General features: G+C 44.3%; 1 protein-coding gene across 5 annotated transcripts; it reads right to left on the bottom strand.

Moving 5' to 3' along the window:
* Positions 1–259: 259 nt before the first annotated feature.
* On the bottom strand, positions 260–12061 carry ERI1 (exoribonuclease 1). 5 transcript variants are annotated; one of them, XM_055724752.1, is made up of 7 exons: positions 11914–12061; positions 10896–11071; positions 8321–8531; positions 6877–6960; positions 6087–6196; positions 3725–3839; positions 260–1823 (listed from the first exon to the last, which is right to left on the bottom strand). In XM_055724752.1, exons 1-7 carry the CDS (start codon positions 11992–11994, stop codon positions 1581–1583), a joined length of 1020 nt encoding a protein of 339 aa, XP_055580727.1. In that variant the 5' UTR covers positions 11995–12061; the 3' UTR covers positions 260–1580. The 5 variants fall into 5 exon arrangements, with proteins under 5 accessions (XP_055580727.1, XP_055580746.1, XP_005436737.1 ...); XM_055724771.1 differs by having other exon boundaries at positions 10896–11066; positions 11914–12036; XM_005436680.4 differs by lacking the exon at positions 11914–12061 and adding an exon at positions 11511–11781.
* Positions 12062–12727: the final 666 nt, after the last annotated feature.

Here is a 12727-nt window from a genome sequence, read left to right as displayed (position 1 = left end):
TGAAGTTCAACAAGATTCTACAAGTAGACAAGTATTTACTTTCAGAAGGAAAAGGAACGTCGTTCTAAAGTACTTGTGGCTATCCAAATCTGCGACTCTAGAAAGAAAACTGCTTCCTTCCTACATATGAAGGAAGTGAGAATTGACCAATACTTTGCTCTTTTACGTGAATTTAAAATAAAGTTTTCATGTTTCCATTGGTCGGATTTAACAGTCAGAAGAGCAAGGGGAGCTGGATGGATTTTGATTAGCCAAGCAGTGAATGTTCTCAACAAAGCTTTATTACAAACTGGTTATTTTGTTGTATAACGTAAGTTGTAAGAAAGAATGAATGAATTATAACACAGGGATTAACAAACTAACTTTTTTTGGACTAAGAGCAATCAAAGTACATCACTTTTCAGAACAAGCTATTTAATGCAAAGCTGATCACATTAATGTAGTTTGTAACAGCCCACAGAGACAAAGCAAATTAACACTTTGGCCTCTTTTGAGTACCATCTTATCTGGGGCCTAGGAAGAAAGCAGAAATTGTTAATAATTAGATGTGGCCTTTACTAAGAAAATCATATTAATCTTCCAATGTTAGATTTTGAGATAAAGGCACAGTTTCGTGGTGGCAGAGGCATGGGAAGGTACCAAAACAGTTGAGCGTGCTTTTAATTATGAACTAGAAGCTTCTTGTTTTGTTTTACATAACCACCACATAGCACAAACTTTTAAGGATCTGGCACGTTTTGTTACTTCACTTATTTTTAAGTCCAAATGGCTGACAATGTCTAAAAGCCACATTAAATGAAGCGCAGCTATGTGTGTAGCAGAAATAGGAGGTAACAAACCTCCTTCTCTTTTTATATACAGGTTAAAAAAAAATTACTATCATACTGCATTAATGGAATTTTTATTCAATAAACATCTCTTCTATTTGATGTGGAACCAAACATATCCCTTAAACAAAACCAAAAAACCCAAACCCCAAACAACACAGTACTTCTCTACTGCTTTAGAATTGAATGTGCTCCCATTTTTCCTAGACTTCATAAAAAATCAACCCACCAAAAAAAACCCCAACCAAAATTACTAGCAGGAACTCCTAGAAGAGTGCCTAATCAGGACAGGCCAGCCCAGCTGCTTGCTATTTCAGTTCTTCCAGCAATGTCTTACTTGTGTGCAATGAATAATCAGATGCTAGATATCATTAGAGTATGGCATAGTGAATAAATACTACCCACAGGCTGGGGTGGAACAGCAGCGCACAGGCCCAATCAATCTTTGCATGTTTAAATTACATGTTTTTAAAGGCTAAACACTATGCCTGGATTCCACATATCAACCTTACTGCATGAAAGGTTGCAAACAACAACAACAAAACCATCAGTATATAAAAAAACCCCGATGCTGTAACACAGGCTTCAAAGAGCAAAAAGCTTCCACACTCCTCTTTATTTCAAGAGACTATTAGTTAAGGTGCTTTCAGATTCTGCATTGCAGACAGGTTGGCAGAGGTGGCTGTTTAATAAGCTCATAGCAGTCTTCAGCGGGTATCTGAGAGCAGCTGCGAAGGCAGAACCCCTGAGCTGCTAGTTTCTGTAGCGGGGCATTTGTGGAGCAGGGGCTCCCTCTAAGGGGGCTGAGGAGGAGACTGTCATAAGCTGTCCAGCATGCATTCTCTCGTTCACCCGCAGTTCACAGCCATCCTGTAGCATCCTTATAGCTATCCTTGCAATGTTCTTAGAGTCATCAAGTCCACTGTGAGGTCTCCCATCGTAATTCATGCCCAGCTTTTCAAGCATGATTGTCAGCTTGGTCTGGTTCCTAGGAACCTGATGGAGAAAGTGAACCACATTCAAGAATTAGGTTAAAAGGACTTGGTACAGAACCTAACACAGTGCAGGAGAAACATATGCAGAATTTAAGTCTACGTAAGTCACATACTACTTTCATGTTGCCGTCTGTCAGATCACCAACAGTTTAACTTCAAAGCACCTCGGTGAGACAGACACTCATTTTTACAGAAGAGACACAGTCAACAGGAGCTTGTCTAGACTCAGGGTAACGTCAAGAGCCTCTCGCCATAACCAGCACCAGCCCAAGATGCGCCAGCGCTGGCAACAGCGGAAGCCATGGCCTAGCTAGGTTTAATAAGCCTTATAAAAAGGAATTACCACCCAAAGTGGCATTGCAAAGGGAATTAGATTTTGGTTTTCCTTTTAAATGCTAGGCGATTAAAGAAGCACCAGGCTCCTGATTCCGACATCAAGCTTCTGAATGCCTCCGAACACCAGGGGAACAGATCAGCAACACCTACAGCAGCCCACATCTACACGGATGACCAACAGCATTAACAGACAAGGAAGCTTAACTGACTTAGCCATGCAAACTGCTACACCAGCAAAAGCCCCAAGTCCTGTCTTGATTAACCACTAAATATACATTTATTCTTTGGAAAGGTCAAAGAAAAACAGAAGGGTAATGTTAGAGGAAAACTTCAGTTTGCTCTCTCACTTGGGGTAGTTGGGGTGAGGGAACACAGAACATCACAAGTTCCAGGATACCGCACCATGCTGCTGGATTTAATAGGCAGAATGGTGACAACGCGGTAGCCAAAAGCTGGCAATACGCAACTCCAGTAACATCCACACACAGGGCAGCAGAGACACACTGCAGGTTGTGGGATATTCCACAGGAAAGTTACAATTCCTTGACATTAGTTTTATCTATTACTTAACAACAGACTCAATAGCAGCACAATAGCCAAGCAGAAGCACTGAACGACTAAAAACGCTACATTTGCATTTAATAATTAAAAAAAAAATTACAAAAAAACCCCAAACTGATTCTTTTTAAGTTACAATCTTCTTTGCCTTTGATGAAAAAGCACTCACTGCTCAACAGAGTAGGAAAAAAGAATGTGTCTAGGTTAAAGCTACAGGACTAACAAGACTGTTCTGCGCTCTAGCGTTTCCAACAGGAACAGTCATGCAGAGAAGGCACAACAGAGGGAGAAATGGAGTAACCCTGTAATATTTGCCCAGCACAAAGTAAAGGTCTTCTCTTACTAAATCTTAACCTCTTTCTTCCTAGTTTAGTATGAAAAAAATCCTTCAAAAGAAGATCATCACTAGGCTGAAATCACATTCAAACAAACCATTTAGTGTAGACTGAGTAGAAATTCAGTGCCATTTCCAATAACCCAGTGTACGGTAACCCGACAGTGAAAGAAAGCAGCAATAAGGGCCAGCACTGAACCTGGTACTACTTTTCTCTTGACAATTTGATTCCACTGTAGGTATGTCCTAATCTTTCTCTGTCCCCACTACACTGTCAAAAGCGGAGCTCTCTGAGGGTAGTGGTATAAATTAGTTTTGTAGTGTATTACATGAAAATAGGGAAAAACGATAGAAAAAAGTCAATACAGCCTTTCCAGCTGAACCACTCCAAGTCACAGTTGAACTAAGAGCGCTGGTATAACATTTTTACACAAACCTTCATGGAGCATCTCCTAATTCCTAAAACCAAGATTGAAATCTAAATGCTGTAGATTATATAATCTTCAATGAGTAAAGTGAGATCTGGGCATGAAGCACATTTGAAAATCAGGCCCCAGGCAACTAGTTTAGCTACTATAATTCTATACTATAGAAGTAAAGATGACAAGTACAACAGGTCATTCTGGACTTTTAAACCAAGTTTTCTGACAAGAGAAACAACGATTTGTACAAACCTTATAGAAGTTCCCATATGATTTGCGAATATTGATCCACTTTTTGGCAAAGGAAGGGTATTTGATATGGCTAATGCGGCACTGGATGTTCAAAAATTTACTCATATCCCAAGATCTTAAAAAGTCAAAAGAGAAAAACATTAGCAATACGTAATTCAGATGACCTGCATTCTCCATATTGCACAGCTGTAGCACAAAAAGCTCTCTTGTCTTTGGTGACCAGTAGAAGGAAAACAGTTTAGGAAAAGCGCTTTTGCTATAGTCATGGTAAAGAATTTTTTAATATGCATTTTTTAATCATGGGAAAAACAAATAATGACACGAGCAAGATTTTCACTAGGATGGTTTCAGGTCCAGGATGGTTAATAATAGCATGCTAACTTCTCCACTTACCACATCTACTCCAAAACCTGCCGATAAACTAGATGCTTATACAGCCCTTGGCAGAGCAAGCAACACCTTAAATTTTCCTGATTACTTGGATGCACATACATCTCTCTACTTAAAGGAGGTTATTGAAACAAGACTGTGCTTAGTTTTAGGAGGAAAGAGATCTTTATGGAAAGAAAATGAAAGCAGAACCCTATATACTTCTTGCCTACCTTCCTGAAAGGAACCACCCCAACGAGTTTGTAAGCTTCAAGCTAAAATAAAGCCTTTTTTCCCTCCTCTGGCAGCTGTCTACACAATCTCACCCGTATGACAGAGATTTCACTGCACCTATTTTCCTTGAGGAATTTCATTGAAGGGATTCATCTGGAGGGGAATTCCAGGCACATTCTAGGCTCAATACAACCAATCCTGCACCAGTTTTGCTTTAGCAGTATCTTTTTTTAATTCACTGTTGCTTCCAAAGATAGAAACTTAATCATAGGTAAAAAATTAGTGAAATAGCAGTATTTACCACAGTTCCTTAACTTAAAGTTGGAATGTGATTATTTTAACTCCGTATTTTTAAGGTGTACACAGAGCTAAACTGTACACCTCAGGTCTTGTGTGACAGCTTTCAAATGGCTTCACTGTTCACATTGGACACAACCACATTTCAATTATATGGGTTCTTCACCAGAAACACCTGTGATTTATAGTCGTCATCCAAATCTTCAGGAATTTTGAGAAGAAAAAGTCTCATGGCCAAAACAATTGGCCCACTTGCTAAGTTGGGTTAGTTAAAAAAATGCTTTTGCTATGTATCCGTTCATCTCCTATGACCATTATTTTTCAAACCACTCATATTATACACTAGAACATTTACGTGTTTTACTTAACAGAAGTGTCAGGAAGTCATGCTAAAGACCCCCCGTGCTCTTTTTTCATAAACTCCAGTTTTATTTTGGGGTTCATCTCTCTTTGGTTCAACACAGTCATCGTAAAGAGCAGCACAGGGTTGCATTTTTTTAATCCAGCACAGCAGAAGACCTACTCCAGGCAAACAACAGGCATAGCAACACGAAAATGCATCATTCACCTCCACACAGCTAATGTTAAATACTCCCTCTCCTACTGAAATCCCTCATTCCAAGAGAAGGACGAAAGCAGACATGTTAACAGAATAGTAATGTTTCACAGCTAAAAGGCAAACATCACCCAGAGAAAAATTCCCTGGCCAGTGCAACATAAGATAAGGTTCAAACAGTTATCTTTCATCATATAACAAAGCTAAGATCACAAGAACAATGCTGCATCACAGATGTATCTAGATCTCAAGATCTGCTCGCTCTGCAGTCATTAGGGGATTTCATTTTCCACGCAGACCTTGTGAGTGAGCAAAGTCAGGTCGCAGTGCAAGGACTAGTCAGTCTCTCACACACAAAGCTCGCCAAAGGTGGGACCCACCAGTTCCACAGTCCTCTAAGCCAAAGCAGAGAGCTTTCTGTGCCAGCCATTGCTCCTTGCTTGACAAACAGCATAATCCATTGTTGCTTTCTGGCAAAATATGCCGGGTGTATTAACAGTAACACTAATACACTTAGGATACAACACAACCACCACACATCTCTGAAACCTCAGATTCAGGACAGCACAGGAGTTGCTTAGAACTGAAATTGCACAAGACTATTTTCAGGTATGGTGTTCTATATGAAAGCTAGATGTAAACAGAGAATTACAACAACAAAGGATAAAAAGCCTGTTTTAACATCATTTAGTTGCATAAAGCGCGCCAGGAAAGAAACAGTGCCCTCTAATGGATTTAAGCTTCGTTTCAAATTGTTTAGTTCAGCTTTTCCAATTTTCCCAAAAGCTAAAATTGTAATAACGTGGCAAAATGACAGCGTCGTGATCCACCTTTAAAAATACTCTCACAAAGATTAAACACTGTTTTGCCGTTTTAGATTGTGCTGTAGGTTGCATAAGGACATACCCATCTGTTAACATGCAATAGCTATACTTTGTTCCCAGTTCACGCTGTCTCATCCACTCTATGACGTTCTGCAGAACTTGAGGAAATGTATCAGCTTTATCAACAATGTCCTAAGAGAACCAAAAAAACCAGAAGTGAGGAACATTTTGTCAGAAAAAACACCCAGCATGAAGTGTAAGAATTATATTGGTATATAGGCACTCACTAGATCATTCACAAAGTTGGCTTCACAAAAATCTTTAGAAATAGATTACACATTAAAATAAGCAGACAATTGGACAGATTTTTCTACACTGGGGAAGAAAGAAAAAAAAAAAAGGCACCACAAAAGCACTACTAAAAGAGCCAGCCTCCAAACGGCAACTATGAAGGTAACGAGGTTAGTCAGCTGTTGAACTTGGATTAAAACCTTTGAGCTTGTTTCCCAGGCTCCTGGCTCAAGTCACTTAATCACAAACCGTTCCCGTCGTAAGACTCTAAATTAGAATAAAGATCTTGGAAGAGGAACTGATGCAATTCAAAAGGTGCTTTCCTCTGCTAAAGATTATGCTTCTACACATGGATTACAAAGTGAATCCTTTTCCCTACAGCTCCTTACAGACACCTAAATGACTAATTTAGTGAAATCAATTCTGATAACTGGGAGGGGGAAAAAAAACAAGATTAAGAGAACAAGCCTTACAGAAAAATTGCCATGAAAGATTACCAGCCTGAAAACATCAACACCACATTTCTTTTTTTTTTTTTTTTTTTTTGACATTTTTCCTGAACAAACAAAAGTGCAAATTACCTGGGTGATTCCTGTCAGACTGATACAGAATTTTGAAAGCTTGGGATTAATCTCTGGCTTGACGTATTGCTGAAAGGTATCCTCCTGTAATAAAAGAATTAAACACTCAGCAGCAGCACACTATGTAGCCCACCAGGCAACTTCTTTGGCTTGCCCATAGCCAAAAGGCAATAGCGGCTACTTGTCCAGCTGGAGGCAAAAGGAGTGTGTACCTCCTGAGCCACTATGATCCTCCGCATTGGCCATCATGAGATTCCCAGTGGGATGAGTGGATGGCTTTCCAACCAGAACATATCCTTCCTCTCAGCCAGTAGGCACCAAAGAGCAGAGAGGCAGATATAAGAGGGGAGAAGGACAGACTACAATGAAGGGGAGGATCTGGGAAAAGGAGAGGATGAGTAAAGAGAAAACAGAAGTGAGGGGCACGAGCAAAGCCTGATGGTTTTTAGGTGGTGTCTCTGAAGGCTCACCTGTAATTCAAGGATGGCAACCGGCTGCACATCTCAGAGGCTGCATGCAAGTCATACACCTCTGGATGCCAGCCAGCCAGCAATAAACAGAATAACCTCACTCTGGGAAACTGAGCAGTACAAGAGTGAAAACTACATGCAAGTTCCATGGAAAAAAGAAAGCCCCAAATACCTGCTGCTATACAAACCCCTTTGGGTAGAGGAAAAAACCCACACTGTTTCCTACTACTCTAAAGGTCATAAACCAGCCTTGGTAATCTGCACAATCCTCTTTCTGCATTAGTCACACATGCAGCTACAGTCTAATGTAGCACCACAGCGATTACTGGAAACCCTCCTCCTCTTAAAAGTTCTTCATAAATGAACCATTAGTCAGAGGTGTGTGCGCTGAGTCACTCAGTTTCAGTTAGACAGCATGTAGTTCTTCCTAAAGGAAAGCTGTACGGGAACAGAGCACTTGAGGCTGCCAAATGCCTACTAAGTACGTTTAAAATCAGGTTACACGGCTGTCAATCTGTCAAGTACGTTGTGGAAATAGTCTAGCCTGCCAAGAAGCAGAGTTCACTTAACCTTACTTTCTAGGGCTCTGCATTAGTCTCTTCTAGACTGCCTCACACAGGACTACAGAATTTGCTAATCCTTGTTTATGATGAGTCCCTAGAGTCCTAGAAATAGCTCTGTGGATCTTAAAGCAAGGAAAGAAGTGGGGGGTGTGTGTGAAGGATGACTGAGAAACTAAAAGTCCCTCATATCAGCAGAGGGAGTCAACAGCAGGAGCATCATCTATTCCAGATACCTTAAGAATAGAAAAAAAGTTTTGTTTGTATGTAAGAGGCACAGAGGATAGGTCTTTATGGAAAAAAAAGCAAAGCTGTTTTTAAGTGAAGTTCAAAATCTACCTAAAAACTAATCTAGACTTTCTAAAGCAAAGACAGTGGAGAACAGCATACCAACACGGTCATTAGATTACTTACTATTTCCAAGGTACGTGTGTTTAGTAAGACAATAGGAAACTCAATTATTTCATGTATGAACTCAGGTGGGTTTCCTTCTTCACATGTTGCTTCAAAGTCAACAACACAGATGTAGTCATAGCAGCTGCCTCCATTAATAGGTTCCTTCTGCATCAGCTTCTGTTTCTTGTAATAGTTTTTCAGTCTCTTTCTCAGCACATCTTTCACTCCTCTAAAGAGATAAGGAAAGTGACAAAGATCACACTCTCCTTTAATTATTTCACCATTGTAGAACTGAAGCTGTATTTAACATTTTAAAGTTCATAATTTATTAATCTCATTTTGAACACCAGCACTTACGAAGTCTGGATTGAACTTTACCATAGAGTTCATGGTCCATTATCTGGGATGATGCAGAGGCCGGGATAGCCCCTGACAACTAACACATCTAGATAATATCGTATTTGGGGACTGACTGGGAAGCACAGCGCAGAGACACTCTGCAGTCACCTCCAGCTCTGCAAGGCCCAGTAGCCAAAGCCTTTGCAAAGGCCAGTCCTGTAGATTGCTCCTAGATGACCTCTGTCCCTGGAATCAGTACTGCTTTACCTGTATTTCCCTGTGCCCTCTGCCTGAAGTGACTGATGCCCGCAGTATTTCTGCATCAGTGGCACAGATAATGCAGAATCCAGCTGAAACGCCCACATTTAAAATTAGTCTAAATTTAAAATTTATCTTGAATATCTCCATTAAAGTACTAGAGATTTCAGTTGTCAGAAGAACTTCCTCATCAAGATCCTGCTTTTCAGGAGGTTTGTGGCTAACATAAATTCACAGAGGCAAGTTACTCTCAGCATCTTTTTAATACAAACTTTACCATATGCAAGTACAGGTGCCAGAACTGCTACGTACCAAACCAGAGCTGAATAAACAAGGATAATTTCCTCTTTGAAGGAAGTTACTTTTTAAATTACACATTGCAAATGAAATCACATGAGCCGTAAGAGCTACCTGTACCAAATTGCATTATCAGAAAAGCAGCCCACTGATCCACAAGGAAAAACTGGTATCAGGCTGCTAAGCCTGCATTTGAGAATATCACTTTCTTCTGCAAACACAGACAACTTTTTCACTCTGGTTTATTAATCTAGTTTAATTCAATGACCAGTTCATTCAAAGTTGAGACAGTATGGGAGCTGATAGAGGGGAAAATCACCTTTTTCTTCATCAAACCTCTAACAGAAGTTGAAAGAGGAGATGACTTGCTATCAAAATAACCAAGAGAAAGGGCGGTGTGTGGCAATCTGCTCAAGTCACTACATTAGAGGCAATGCACTATTTGTTTACACGTGAGGCATATTCCGACCAACTTCACTGAATACATTGACAAAAGTCTAGCTTAGCTTAAAAAAAAAAAAAAAGTTTAAAGCTTTCTGCATTCACAGCTGAATAAAAAACACAAATAGAAAATTAATAACCTAGGAAAAAGCCACAAACACACATCATTTACTATTTGAATTTTGCTTTTTATTTTTAAATCAGTTACTGCTGCATAGCTGTACAAATCTAACCTCTTTTACCAAAAATTTTATTGGGCAATGATAAAACTTTTTCTTCCCGAGGAGCTAAATTCATTGAACCAGAGGAGGAATTAACTATACAGACAGATGAGGCGGAGGTAGCAGGCTGCACTTCCTACCCTCAATTTCTTTTTTTTATTTCATTCTGTTCAAATGAATCTTTGTTCCTTTCTTTTTTTTCCCCCGCTCTGAACATCCTCTCTCCTACAGCAGTCTTCTCTAGAAAGATATATTTCTCCTTTCAGACTCCATCTCACCTTTCATGTTCCCGCTTCTTCCAGAGCGGTAGCTTCTCACTTTGGTAACTCCCTGCCACTGCTACTTCCAACAGAAACACCACGCTTTATTCTTCCCAACTGACTTTCTTCTCAACATCTCAAATTTGTCTGGCCGCAGCAATATCTAAAGGCCTTGCAGGTCATTTCTGGTAGAGCAGGAGCCACTCTCTATATTCCTAGCACCTTCCTACTCAGTGAGCACAAATCCAGTTTATAATACACTCACCTGTTCATATTATTCTATCACATCCGTTCAGATTAACAAACTCTCCCATCTAAAGGTACCTGTCCTCTGCATTAATTAAATTCTGAGCCCTATCACCATAGGGGTTCTGGCCCATATCCAACCTGCACTGGATACAGTAAATAAAAATACCTATGTCCTGAAGCGAGTTTCTGTACACCGAAGGTCTGCAACACCGCCCGAGAACCCAAGCAGTTTTTTCCCCCCCTTGACCAAAAACATGTGGAGAAGCACCCTACAGTCACACACTATTTTGTTTCTTTGTGCTACCAGTTGAGACAGCACTTCTGGTAACATTTCTGATACATTTCTGATGACACATTAACCAGTATCACATGCACTAATCCTACAACAAAAGCCCAACATAAAACAACTGGCATTTGATGGCGTATCTGCTTTTTGGTTTGGCGTGTGCATTGGAATTTTAAACTAATCATCCCTTACGGCTCTACTGCTCTCAAAAATAAATCAGAAGGTTTACAAATAAGCCTAACCTGGTTTCAAGCTTGAACTCTGCAAGTTTACTTCTGAGCTCATCTCTGGTCATTCTGTTGATACAACCATTGGTTATGGCAATTTCTTTGTAAACTGGATCACTGAAGTCATGCGAACCGGCAGTTGAGTTTTTCCCATTAGTTTCTTGATCACCGATTCTACAATGCTGCCTACCCTAAAAAGAGAAATCTGGAAGTCATTTAAGAAGGTCAAAACAAGAAGCCAGAGCATTAAAACGTACACATTTTTTCGGCACCAAAACGCAGTGAAGCATCACATCTGGTGACCAAACTGAGCAAACCGGGGTAGAGCTGCGTAAGCAAATGCCTGCCGCAGCCTGCCCTGGAACACGGTTTTCCCAAAAATCGAGACAGACTAAAAGGGGTACAAGCACACACACCCCAAGTCACGCCAAACAGCGGCTCTGAGACAAAAACCGAACGTGTGTCCCCGTTGCCACGGGGAAGTTGTCTGGTCTGAGTTGGCGGGGCCTTGACCAGTGCCAAGATTTCTCTCGACACGTTCGTTAACGCAAATCGGTACCGATTCTGACACACACACACGGACAGACGCCCAACACGCGTAGAGCAAAGAACAGGAAGAGGAAAACCCACGGGCGCTCTGGCGCTAAACGGTTACTCGCAGCATTGGCGGGGCGAGCGCACGGCGGCCCAGCCCGGCCCCCCCACCCCGGGCCCGCCGCCGCGTCCCCCCCGGCCCGGGGCGCAGACGGAAGGGCCTGTGGCCCCCCGCCCCCGCCCCCGGCCCGCCCGGGCAGGCCGCGCAGCGCCGCCCCCGCACCGGGAACCGCCGAGCCCGGGGCAGGGCGGGGGCGAGGCGCGGCCCCAGCAGCGCGGGCTCCGGGCCGCCATGGGCGCCGCGGGCGGGCCCTGCGCATGCGCGGGGAGGAGGCGGCGGCGGGCCGGGGGCGCTGGCGCATGCCTGGCGCGGCCACCGCCGCCCGGCTCCGGCTCCGGCTCGGCCGCCTGGCGCCTCCCGCCGCCGCGGCGTACTCACCGGCGGGCAGGCGGCGGGGGCGGGCGGCGCCGGCGCCTCGTAGGGGGCAGCCTGCGGGCGGTTCTCCTTCTGCTCCTCCATGGCGGCGGCGGCAGGAACGGCGGCCCCTCGGGGGGCGGGGAGAGCGCGGGGCCCGCCCCTGGGCGGAGGGCGGCCCGGCCACCGCCGCCTGCCCCCTCGGCGGGCCGCTGCGCTGCGGGGGGCTCCGGTGCCGCCGGGCGCCGGCTGCCGCCTGCCCTCCGCGGGGTATGGCGATGCTGCAGGTGCCCGCGCCGCCTCGCCCCTGCCCGTGCCGGCGGGCTCACGGCAGCCCCGGGGCCCGGTCCTGCCCCTTCCCGCCGGGGCTTGCAGCCTCCCGCCGGGTCACGGCAGCGCTCTGGAAGCTCTGGCCGCGTTATGTGGGAACCGCACCGGGCAGCCACCTTGTGGGAGAAGGCTGAGCGCGCAGGGCTCCCTACGCACGGCCCCGCGGGGGCAGGCGGGGGCCGGGCCCCTGCAGCCCTCCGGGCCCCTGCAGCCTTCCGGGCCCCTGCAGCCTTCCGGGGCCCTGCAGCCCTCCGGGGCCCTGCAGCCGGCCGGACCATGCAGCCCACCGGGGCCATGCAGCCCACCCGAGCCAGCTGGGGCCATGCAGCCGCCTGTCCCTCCCTGCCCCGGGAAGCTGCCCCCCCACACCCTTCCCTGATCCCTTAGTGCGGCACCCAGGCGGGGAGGGCTGGATGCCCCCAGACACCTGTGAGCCCTGCGGGTCTCCTCAGCCAGCAGGCACAGGCTAAAGCGAGGAGGGCCTCTGTCCATCCGGGGCCAGTTAATT

This window comes from Falco cherrug, chromosome 1, assembly GCF_023634085.1.
Source record: "Falco cherrug isolate bFalChe1 chromosome 1, bFalChe1.pri, whole genome shotgun sequence".
Lineage (NCBI taxonomy): Eukaryota > Metazoa > Chordata > Aves > Falconiformes > Falconidae > Falco > Falco cherrug.
Note: the sequence above shows the minus strand (reverse complement) of the source record. Positions and strands in the feature narration are given on the sequence as shown.